This window comes from Rhinoderma darwinii, chromosome 7 (genome assembly GCF_050947455.1).
Source record: "Rhinoderma darwinii isolate aRhiDar2 chromosome 7, aRhiDar2.hap1, whole genome shotgun sequence".
Classification (NCBI taxonomy): Eukaryota; Metazoa; Chordata; class Amphibia; order Anura; family Rhinodermatidae; genus Rhinoderma; species Rhinoderma darwinii.
In genome coordinates, this window is record NC_134693.1 from 52583099 (window position 1) to 52595534 (window position 12436).

The 12436-nt window shown below is 36.5% G+C and overlaps 1 protein-coding gene across 2 annotated transcripts in view; it reads left to right on the forward strand.

Moving 5' to 3' along the window:
* Positions 1–12436, forward strand: part of COL11A1 (collagen type XI alpha 1 chain) — a 162838-nt gene that overhangs the window by 143053 nt on the left and 7349 nt on the right. For both annotated transcript variants that reach the window (XM_075833368.1, XM_075833369.1), the window contains 14 exons: positions 3016–3069; positions 4380–4487; positions 4583–4636; positions 5885–5938; positions 6086–6139; positions 6931–6984; positions 7088–7195; positions 7407–7460; positions 7901–7954; positions 8769–8876; positions 9062–9115; positions 9610–9645; positions 9883–9936; positions 10129–10375. In XM_075833368.1, coding sequence (XP_075689483.1) covers positions 3016–3069; positions 4380–4487; positions 4583–4636; positions 5885–5938; positions 6086–6139; positions 6931–6984; positions 7088–7195; positions 7407–7460; positions 7901–7954; positions 8769–8876; positions 9062–9115; positions 9610–9645; positions 9883–9936; positions 10129–10375 — 1093 coding nt within the window. The remainder of the gene's footprint in view (positions 1–3015; positions 3070–4379; positions 4488–4582; positions 4637–5884; positions 5939–6085; positions 6140–6930; positions 6985–7087; positions 7196–7406; positions 7461–7900; positions 7955–8768; positions 8877–9061; positions 9116–9609; positions 9646–9882; positions 9937–10128; positions 10376–12436) is intronic.

Consider the following 12436-nt stretch of genomic DNA (forward strand, 5'->3'; position numbering starts at 1 on the left):
AACAATGGAAGCCTCCAAAGTGTTACGTGGACTTAAAATATAACATCATTCTGTTGCACGTGGTAGTTCCCTTTATTCAGACGTTGAGTAGTTAGCCTGTTCTTACAAATAATATAACCATGTAAACCAAACTCATAGTGTTGGGTTATCAAGAGGGTCCACCTTGGACCGATACAGTGCCATATAATTTAATTTGATATTTACCAAGTGACTGTTCATGCCACTTTTTCATTATCTCACAACCATCCTTATCTGAAGAGGTCGGTTTCTGCATTTCTATGTTTTAGTCCCTTCCAATTCCTTTTTGCTCCATACTCATGAATAAGCTGATCACGGGCTGTCATGCTGCTGAGACCAAATATAATTGTATTTTTTGAGTTTCAATATGACTGAAATAATAGGCCTCTCAAAGCTTTCCTTAATACACATTCTTGATAAGGGGGTCAACTACATTATTACATTATTACACAAAAGTAACCAAACTTGTTATATCCTGCACTGTTTAAATATAAGCAAAGCGGGCAAACTATGGTGTCTATCCATACTGCTTCTAATGCTGACGGTAGACATCCAGATTCTACTGTGGGGAGATGGATGGTGGTATATATCACCAATTTTAACACGGAAACATATATGGTTCAAGCATGTGCCGATGTCTTACCTACAGTTGAAGTCAGTGAGATTTTTGCATATCTATGGCCCTAAGGACCCATGTACATGCCAACGCCATTGGCAGCAGACTGTATGTAGGCACATGAAATCCCTGCGGCTTGGTACTATGGAGCCATAGGTGCTCTATGTGCCATAGCTCGGTGCCCCACGCAGCCCCATATTACCTCCCTAATGTGTCATCCTATTGAACATGCCACCACTTTTTTTCTGTTGGATTAAATCGGAGCCATATGAAGGTATATTAGAGCCCCATAGAAGTATATGGATGCCCGATTACGACCCCATGCAGCATGGAGTTTGTGGGGAACCATAATACGACCTTGTTCATGAAACCCAAGCCCCTGCATTAGCTGTCAGTTGATTAAACTTAACAATCCAAGTTCCAGACCTTGTTTTGCTATGCCATATATTATTTAACCAAATCATTGAGAGTTTATTTACAATGGATGGATTTTGCTTGTTCTATACATGTCTTTCCAATCCTCCTGTATTATTTTATTTTCCTCGTTCTGACTCTCTCTCTTTCTCTTTTTTTTATTTTGCTCTCTTAACCAATAGTTTTGGAGAGTACCAGTGTAGTGATGGCCAAGGCATAGTTTTCTGGTGTTAGTATTAAGTGCGCTGCTTGAATAACCTTGAATTGACATTCTCTGGCCCTATTTTCTCCATAATTTTCAATATTCCGAAAACACTTTATTCTAAAATAGAGTTACTAGATGGTCTCAGAACGGTAAACCACTTAAAGTTATTCATTGTATGTAGGCTCAGCTAATGTATTCAAAGCCTTTGTTGACACCTGTGAAGGACTTGTATTATTTCCATATTTATATAGACTATACATCACTGTTTCTATTTCAGTGAATACTGTAAATAGAATCAAGGCCGTGTAGTCTGTATGTTTCAGACAGTGGCGCTTTTGCATACAAAACTATGAGGACACATCACTCACAACATAGCCTATTTATTATATTAGGAAAATGAAATGCTTTTAGTTTTTATGTATCACTCAGGTGTCAACATCTATGTCTATGTAATATAAGTGGAGTAGATATGTGGCTCTTTACATAGCAACAGCAAATAGATCTTCCTTCATTCAATGTTCACTCTACCAGTAATTCAATTCCCCTTCAGGAAAATATAATGGCTTTACATTGAATTTAAATAAAGATTTAAGTCATATATTACTGAATGTGTCTATGATGATGCACTTTCCTACGTGTTCTGTATTCTTTTATTTGCTAGTTATACCTGTTTCAATATGTAAGGCTGTTTCCGGGGGTCTAACTATACAGGGGCGCCGAGGTTGCAGTCACACCGGGCACTGGAGCCTATGGTGGACCAAATGTTCCTTCTGCCCCATATTAGAAGTCCAGTACTAAAAATGACATGTAATAGTTGGGGACCCTATTACAGATTTTGCATTGGGCCCAGGAGTTTCAAGTTACACCATTGCTCTCTTTATATATGGGCTAGTTTCCATTATGTCGGGTTTATGTCACTTTCTCAAAGTAAAAATAACATAGTCCATATTCACAAACCCTATGGAAACCGGATGTACCCATTACAAGGTAATGGTGCAAATGTATTAGTCTATGATTGACTTTCCTGTGCTGTATGGGTTGATGTACAGATTATTCTTTGAACATCTGGTCAGAAAGATCATAGATTAACTTCAAAATTGCAGTCTGGGCCATACAGAGTTAGTAACATTATAATGCTAAATTGCTATTTCTGGTTATATTTATCAGTCCACTGAGCTAGAAAAATAATGGCAAGAGGCTTAATGTGTGCTTTGGACTGCAAATCTAAATCTCCCTTCAGAGCAGTGTAAAATGTTTGTTCCTAAAATGAACATTTAATGTTTTGCATATATTTAAATTAAGAAGTATTCTTTAAATCCCCTTAAGCGGCATTCACACCATGATGTTGTACCGAAAAGCCAAAATGGGGCAACCCTCTAAACCTTTGCGTAAAAGTTTCTAATCAAAGAATGGTTAAAAAAAAACACCACATATTGGCTTCATACCTGAGGAACATTTCTTTTAGTAAGCTTTGGTAAGACAAAATAAAATGATTTTAGTTTTGCATATTAAAAATATGACTGTTAAACTAAAAGTACAATAGGATTTCATCTTTGTGCAGACCAAAGAAAGAATAGCACGGAATATAAAAATAACGTTTTTGCTAAATTTGAACATCACTGACTAAAGTCCAGGCAGACAAACTAGAGAGGAACTAACACTACTTGTTACTTGGTTGTAAGATTTTATATTGGTTAGTAAAAAAGTTAAAGTAATATTTCTGAGAGACACAAATACATTTCTATGTATGTTTCCATTTTAGGGTGAACCCGGTGAAGCTGGAAATCCAGGTCCACCTGGAGAAGCCGGTGTTGGCGTAAGTTCTTTTATATAAAAACTTGTTATGTATCTTTATATCTGTATCTAGCCATGGAAATTGTGTAGTGGGGGAACAGTAATTCCTGGGAAATTTTAATAATTACGGTGGTGGTGGGGAGTCGGAAAAATCCATATGGTCACAATTATCATTTGTGGCTCTATTTTTTTTATTTTGTTGCATTTCCAAAGGTCCTGTGCATCAGCGTGTTACACAGGACCCTTCTTACATTTTGTACTGCATCTCTACTTATATTTACTAAGTATTTAGAGAAAAACAAGATCCTTATCAATTATTTGAACCTGCATTTCCTTCGCAGTCCATGTAGTTTGACCACTTTGATAAAAAATAAGTGATTTCAGAATTCAAACAAAGAGTCTGATTTTTTTTTTTTTCAGGATCTTATCCACAGACTGTGTCTGGTATTACAGCTTATCTCCATTTAAGTGGCTGTGGCTGAGCTGAGATACCAGACACAGCCCAAGGACAAGAGTTTCGTAAAAAAAAAAAAAAACAGACACCTTTTTTTCTAATATCATATAAATATCGTAATGCAGTATGTCATCAATGAATTCATCTTTTACTAAGAATTGGACTAAATATTTTGTTTTATTTTGCACTATTAGCAAAGGAATAAAAAAAGAATTCATATTCCATAAATGGCAACTAAAACTTTTAAACCATGTTATAATTTATAATGCAAAGATGTCCCCAAATCCCTCTATACTATGGTGTTCCTGGACTGTCCCAGTCTATATGCAACCCACAATCTTTAATACCTAATAGACGCAAGGATTAAAAATGGTCTTCGTGGGATATCAGTGGATTGAAAACTTTGCATTGGGACAAAGTGATTTCTTCTCTCCTTCCCTTGAGGAACTGTAAATCTAGTGATAGAATTATAGTTATTTAAAACTTGTCTTGTGTTAACACCTCATAAGTAAAATTCATTTCTCCTAACGCGAATGTCTAATTGATTGGTATCTTATGATCATGTCTCCTTTACTCAAGCATATTGGCTGCTTCCCTTTAGCTCTCTGACAGCTTAAGAATTGCTTTGCAAGCAAAGAACAGAGCTAAAGAGAAATTAGCCTTGAGATTTGAAGGATGATTTAGATTCATTAAATAAAGACTGTACAAGTCTTTCAAAGCTTCTCGGTTTTTATAATCCTAGGAATAGCAAAAATAAGGTTTAAGTCAGTTTATAAAAATTGCTACAAAGGACTTAATCTTCTTACAACCCCAGAAAGGCTTTTTGAACTCTAACACCATATAATCTTTAATCCATATATATTTACATAAATCCGTAGGGCCCTAAAGGTGAGAGAGGAGAAAAAGGAGAAGCAGGACCTCCAGGATCTGCAGGACCCGCTGGTCCCAAAGGTCCACCAGGAGACGATGGTCCTAAAGGAAATCCTGTAAGGGAACCATCTAAACACTAGTATTTCCATGTTTTGGATAAATTGTTAGATATGGTGCTCACAATGTCTCCTTCATCCTCCAAATTGTTTAGGGTCCCGTTGGATTCCCAGGAGATCCAGGTCCTCCCGGAGAAGCGGGTCCAAGTGTAAGTATTAAAACTGTTGGTACACTATGACTGATTTCTTTTTATCTGTATTTTTCAGGTGAATTTTCACCCACTTTGCAGCCATAAATACAGATGTAAACACAGACGGCGTATTTTTACAGACTTCATGAACAACTATTATTTTACGTAATGCTCCACATGGAGCTGAAGTCATGAATAAAACCAGCACAGACAACATCAGCAGCGGTATTGCCCATGGCAATCTATTAGAGTTGTGGTCTTCTAATCTTTAGTTGCAGAATATAATTTACAATTTCATTAGCTGCCATGGCAAGACAAGTTTTCTTATTTAAACTAGTATTACAAGTATTATTGGTTAGAATTGCAAAAACCTATCATTGGTACTGTATAAGAAGCAATTAATTGCACTTACAATAGAGCTATGAGACTCTTAGTTGAGTGTTTTTCCCAAAATATATATATATATTGGTTTTTCAGTTCTGTCACCATTATGCCCTGTAGCTTTTTAAATTTTTATAAAGACAGTTGGCACTCGGAGGCTGAAATCATCATTCTGCATCCATATACTGCACATAGTAAAGAAAGATTTTGTATCAAATAAATATGTATTCTGGGAACATCATAAAAGCATAGAACCATTAGGTCCAGCTCCCAACTTTTTTTTTTTTTTTTTTTATAGCGAGAGATCTTATCAAGAGCATCTGTTTTCCTAATGCTATTTCTAGTGCTGAGCTCAATGTTCAAGAGCCGCCTAGAAGTCTGCATTGGAAATACTTAATTTACACATTCATTTTATATGGACGGGAATGCTTTTAGAAACTGCATAACATTTAGGGTATGTTCACACGCACTAATTACGGACGTAATTCGGGCGTTTTTGCCCCGAATTACGTCCGAAAATAGCGCCTCAATAGCGCTGACAAACAATGAAAGCAATGGGCAGACGTTTGTCTGTTCACACGAGGCGTATATTTACGCGCCGCTGTCAAATGACGGCGCGTATATAGACGCCCGCGTCAAAGAAGTGACCTGTCACTTCTTTGGGCGTAATTGGAGCCGTTACTTATTGATGCCAATGAATAACAGCGCCAATTACGTCCGTAATGGACGCGGCGTTCAAGCGCCTGCACATGCCGTTACGGCTGAAATTACGGGGATGTTTTCAGGCTGAAACATCCCCGTAATTTCAGCCCTTACGGACGCCCTCGTGTGAACATACCCTTAGAGAGCTTATAATTTTCATAACTTTTCATATTTTCTCTAAAGGGTCAAGATGGTACATCTGGTGACAAAGGTGAAGATGGAGAACCAGGCCAGCCTGTAAGTATTATTGCATTTTATTCACTGTTTAGGTTCCTACTTGTTCAAATTAGGATATGTGTTTGTAAGCTTGTATACATGCTTGATATCTGCAATACATTAATATATAATCATTATTTTTCTGTTTTTCAAATTTTTCATAAATAGGGACCTTCTGGTCCATCTGGAGAAGCTGGGCCACCAGGACCTCCGGGGAAGAGGGTGAGTTTAGCTTCTCAGTGTTTGCATATGAACATATTACCAGCCTCTTATGATTTGTATTGCTAGATATAAACAAACTGTAAATCTGAAAGTTTATAGGTAAAACAAATGGAAATGGCTTTTAAATTGAAAAAAGATGTAAACAATCATGGCTATGGGAGTGCTCCGCGGTGAATGATATTAGTAAAATATCAAAGAATATTGATTCATCTAGGTGTTGTGAAAGTAAAAAATGAAGGAAGGCCACAACTGCAGGCACATTTAAAGCAACAATCATCGTTTACTTCATCCAGGCTTTAAATATGTATTTTTCTTTTTATATTATTTATGTGAGCTTTTTATGATCATAGTATCTATGGTGCCTTAGCCTGAAATGGCAAAATAACTATTTTGGCTATAGTTATATTTAAATGGTCAGTCCTGCTTAGTAGCACATGAAAATTGTCCCACTAAAGCTAAGGGAGCTCCTTCACATAATAAAGTGTAGGTACTTTATACTATAAACATGATGGGACGGACTCATCCATGTTAATACAGCAAACCATTGCCAATACAAGATGTCCTCTCCCACAAAATAGTCAACAGTGCACCCTTCTATTATCTGCAGCTTGGTGTTGGGTCATTGTGCAGTCTCCTTATGTTATACAGGGAAACTCAACGTACTACAGACTACCCATAGTTCATCAATAAAGCACTGTGGGTGGACTACTGGTGGCTTTAGTTAAAAAGCTAGTAAAGGAAAAGTTATAATATAATATAATTCCTGCTACATGTATGATTCTTTATTCTAGGGACCGCCTGGAGCTGCCGGTGCAGAAGGCAGACAAGGAGAGAAAGGTGCAAAGGTGAGGAAATACATTCAGCTATACTATTTTACTTTTCTGTTTCCGTATTCTTTCAGATTAGATAATTTATAGTTTCTCTTATATGTAAAATTGTTTCTTACAGGGTGAATCTGGGTCGGAAGGACCTTCAGGAAAGACAGGGCCAGTTGGAGCTCAGGGACCATCAGGAAAACCAGGTCCTGAAGGTCTCAGAGGAATTCCAGGGCCTGTGGTGAGTAAACTAATACTTTAATTATACTTTATACTATTTACAAGGTCATAACTACTAATGGTTTACTATAGCTAAAAGTTACACTAGTGATTTCCATGTTCTCAAATATCATTGATTAGACTTAATATAAAGCTATATAAAGATTTTGTTATCTTATGTATTGGTGGTATTGGTGTATGCATTTCTCAAATTTGGTTTATATTTTATTTAGGGAGAACAAGGTCTTCCAGGTGCTCCAGGACAGAACGGACCTCCAGGCCCAATGGTATGTGACAAACATAAGTTCTTAATGATTAGGCATAGTCTGGATGTAGTGCATGACAATTTCCAAGCATTATCCCTCACTAAAGCATTAGATATTGAAATATTTTATAAAGATACTGATTTATACTGTTATTTGCTATTAAATCTGATCATTGTGTATAACTAATTAGGGCAACATGAGCTTAATGATGGCCCCCATTATCTGTACATGCAATTGGAGACATATATGATATTATGATACTGTTCCTGGAGTATTTATTTTAGGATGTAAATTTACTTAACTGCAAAATATTAATAACAAGATGTTTGTGGATATATATATATATATATATATATATACACACATACTCCAATTACTTTTATTTCACAGTTTCACTGTCCAATTCGGTTTTTGATGATATCTGGCCAGATGTTACAACATTGTATATTTGTTTTATTTAGGGCCCCCCTGGACTTCCAGGTTTGAAAGGTGATCCTGGTACAAAGGGTGAAAAGGTATGTTATATTTCATGTATTATCACTTTCCTATTCTTTTACAATTTGTGGAAAATATAAATGCCAAACTGTGTAATCTAATCTAGAAATGATAACAATGAATAAAATCATAGCATCTGCATTCCAAGGATTGATACACATGAAATAGTTATAAGTACAATTTTTCCAGAAATATTTAACAGCCTTCTGCCTTTATGTGCAAAGCATAGTAGTAGGTTAAGAAATCTGAGTTCTTTGCCCTCCATTCTAGGCTAGTCCGACATCACATTCGGTCAAACGTTTGGCTAACGAAAGTCTATGTAGGAGTATATGCCAGGAAAGTTTACCAGCATATACACCGAGAGTAGATACAAACCTAGCCTTATATATAGATCTATCGATCGATCGATCAATCGATCGATCGATAGATAGATAGATAGATAGATATACCTATATATGTTTATATATAGATATATATATTAAAATGTGCTATTAAAAGGGATAGAACACAATTAATTATTAAGTAGGTATATAAGATTGCGATGAAAACTGAGAAGGTGGCTATTGAGAAATAATAGAAAAGATCTGTATTATGAGGTTATGATGATGTAATTATGGGATATAACTGTGGACATTTTACGAGGTGGATTGATCATGGCATATTGGATTGAGTTCAAGAGAAAATTCTGGGTTTCAAATAGTGGGCTTCTAGGAGATTTATATAGTGATTATGTTGTAGGGAAAAATGACAAGAATTGACAATCTGGAATTTGTGGAGGGAAGTATTTTGATTGCTACCTGATTCATTTTTATGTGATAACCTTTTTCTTTCTAGGGACATCCTGGTTTGATTGGTCTTATTGGTCCACCTGGAGAGCAGGGTGAGAAGGGAGACAGAGGACTTCCAGGTCCACAGGGATTTACTGGAGGGAAGGGTGATGGTGTACGTATAAATTATTATCATACTTTTTTTTTTTAGATAATGTTATACGTTTTTAAGCTCATTGTTCAGGTTTTATACGTTTTTGTATGAATACTGGATATAAGTCAAATAAATCCTATTTCAGCGGAAGCAATTTAGACATCATCTGTCTTACCTCTAATAATGTACCTTTCTAACTCCAACAGGGTATTTCAGGTGGTTCCGGCCCCAATGGTCCTCCTGGCTCTCCTGGCTTGCCCGTAAGTATCCAGTAAAACATCCATATACACTATCAAGTACAATAATAATACATAGAATGCCAACTACACAGTTGGTGAGGAAAATATTATATTTATGAAGAATCAATAATGTGCCGGAACCTTCTCCAACTTTGGGGAATAAATAGATGGGACAGGTTGGATTATTCCTAATCGACTCTATTGTTTCCTCCAAAATTACAGTACCAGAGGTGTCTGTCACTTGCTCAGCTTACCCCTCCTTTATACAATTCTAACATGTTCTTTTGGCCAAGACAAACATGTGATTTAATGGAAGGACCATCCATTGTAATTTTTTTTAACTCCTAAGGTATATAATAATATAATAACTGTTTATTCATCGACAGGCCAACCCCATTTAGACTTTGGAAATAAACATATTGATATTCAATAAGTGATGTAGTTTGTAAAATAGTTTTTACATTTCTTAAATCTATCTGGTCTTAAATCTAACCTTTTTTTATACATATTTCTAGGGTCCTCAAGGTCCTAAGGGTTCAAAGGGTTCATCTGTAAGTATTTTGCACCTTAGAATTATATATATATTTTCTTTAATACCTTCATATTTTCCTTATAGCATCTGACATCCTCTGTGTTTTCTGATTCTCATTAATATATTCGAAATATTTGATCTCGATCTCCGCATCTATTGTTTCTACTCTTTATTTATGTATTTCGTTGTTTTATATTACACAGTGGTTAATTTCCAAATATAACTCTTTATATTTATTATTAAACGCTGTCTCTAGGGTCCTGCTGGTCAGAAGGGAGATTCCGGTACGCCTGGACCTCCTGGGCCCCCGGTAAGAAAATGTTCAATTTATTTATATGTTGAACATCTCTAGGTGGTTAAAGAATTTACCTTCAAAAATATATTGTACTCAACATATTTGTTATTGATTTCCTTTATCTATAAAAATATTTTTGCAATATAACTAAAGTATTAAGGCTGATCATCTAGCTGCAGAGGTCTAACCCGAAAATTATTTGTTTAGGGTCCACCTGGAGAAGTCATCCAGCCACTGCCTATCCAATCATCCAAGAAGAATCGCAGATCCCCTGATGGCATGATGGCTGACTTAGGAGACAACATTTTGGATTATGATGGAATGGAGGAGGTGTTTACCTCCCTCAACTCATTGAAACAGGACATAGAACGCATGAAGTATCCAGAGGGATCACAGAACAATCCTGCTAGAACATGCAAGGATCTCCAGCTGTCTCATCCTGAGTTCCCTGATGGTATGTAGGCAAAAAAAAAATAGTACTACTATAGTTCCTACTAGGTCTCGCTATAGATATTCTACATGCAATGAGTAAACAAGTACACAGTACAATGCATTTCTCATGTATTTTCAAACTCTCTGAATGAAAATTCACTGACATTGGGAATATTACACATGAATTCTATCTCTGGCCTTGATCCACAGGTTTTTTTTTCCCACTTCGTAGAATGCTAAAGAAAACTTACAATCACATACCTTGCATACATTAACTGAGTATGCACCCATGATCAGCCTCACTGAATACAGAGCTTGTATGTGAGCCACTGATTATCCTGCTTGTGTCAGTCTCACTAGTTATGCTCAATAATGTGATCAATTCATCAGATGTTATTTGCAAAGTAGGGACATTTGTTCTGTCATCTACTATACTGTCTGGCTGTAATCAGCGGAGGTAAAATCTATGCCAGTTAAGAACTGAGTAACTTAATTTCATTTATTATTTTCTATATGTAACTGAATTCTTCATGAAACCTTGACAAAAGTAGATTTGTGCATTCAGCAAGTTTTTGCATCACTGGATCAAGTAGACATTGCTACATTCTATTACAGCCCCTTTCATACCACATTTGGCAACGTATTCATTTGGCACAAAAAAACATACTGTATTACCTGGATTTCTGCATTAATTACAAATAAAATGTGGACTGTTTATTACCTAAGTCCCAATTATAGGAAAACACAATCTAACTAAACTAGCAACAGTCAAAAATGTGTACTATTCATGTCTTCTATTTAGCACATTGTGTTAACAGCCACAGTGCAGGATGAAAAATTAAGTGAACCTCTGTGTTAATGATTTCTCCAAGACCTATTTGGCAAGGGGATTTTCAATTAAGGAGATGAGATTGAAAGTGTGGGTTTCACATGTGCTTTGCCTACTAAATAAAGGCATACAAAGCCTGGTTATTGACTATTCTGTTCTTCTCAAGAAAGATTGGTTAGTGTGAACCATGCCTCCAGGTAAACAATTTTCAGAAGACCTCAGATGACGTCTTATAGAGAAGCATTAAGCTGGAAAGGGCTACAAAAGCATTGCTAAAGACCTGTTGCTACTCTCCCTAAGAGAGGGCATTTTGTTAAGATCACTCCAAGAGCACAATGGGCAATCCTAAAAAAAGGTGAGAAAGCACCCAAATTTAACAGCAAAAGACCTACAAAACACTCTACAAACTGCAAAAAAACTTTGTTCATGTATTCACTAGTAGAAAAACACTGAACAATAATGGTGTTCATAGAAGGACACCAAGAAGGAAGCTGCCACTGTCCAAACAAAACATTGCGACACCCGGATGTTTAACAATGCTTCTGGGAAAGTATTCTACGGACAGAGGAGACAAAAGTGGAACACCATGTTTGGAGGTAAAAGAGCACTGCACACCAATACCAAAGCCTCATCCCAATTGTGGAGGGAGCATCATGGTTTGGGGCTGCTCTGCTGCCTCAAGGCCGCCTTGTAATCACTGGTGAAGCAATGAATTCAAAGGTGTATCATAACATTTTACAGGAGAATGTAAGGGGAGCAGGGGACCTCACGCTGTAGAGACGTTGGTTGATGCAACAAGACAATGGCTCAAAGCACACAAGTAAATCAACTTATGAATGTTTGAAAAAAAAGATTTGTGTTTTGAATTGGCCGTATGAGAGTCCTGTCTTGACCCTATTGTGATGCTGTGCAATGACCTAAAGAGGGCTCTGCTTGCAAGGCATCAAAGAAATTTTGATGAGCTGAAACAAATTTGCAGGGAGGAATAGTCCAAAATTCGTCCTCATTGTTGTTCAAATCTTATTTGCAACTACAGGAAAGGTTTGTTGGAGGCGATTGCTGCTAAACGGGGCTCTACAGGTTATTGAATTCAAGGGTTCACTTACTTTTTCTCCCTGCACTGTGGATGTTTACTCAATATATTCAATAAAATGCATGAACAGTACAATGGTCTAACTATTATTTGTTTAGTAAGATTGTTTTAGTCTTAAATTATAACACTCAGACCACATTTTATTAGTAATCAATGCAAAA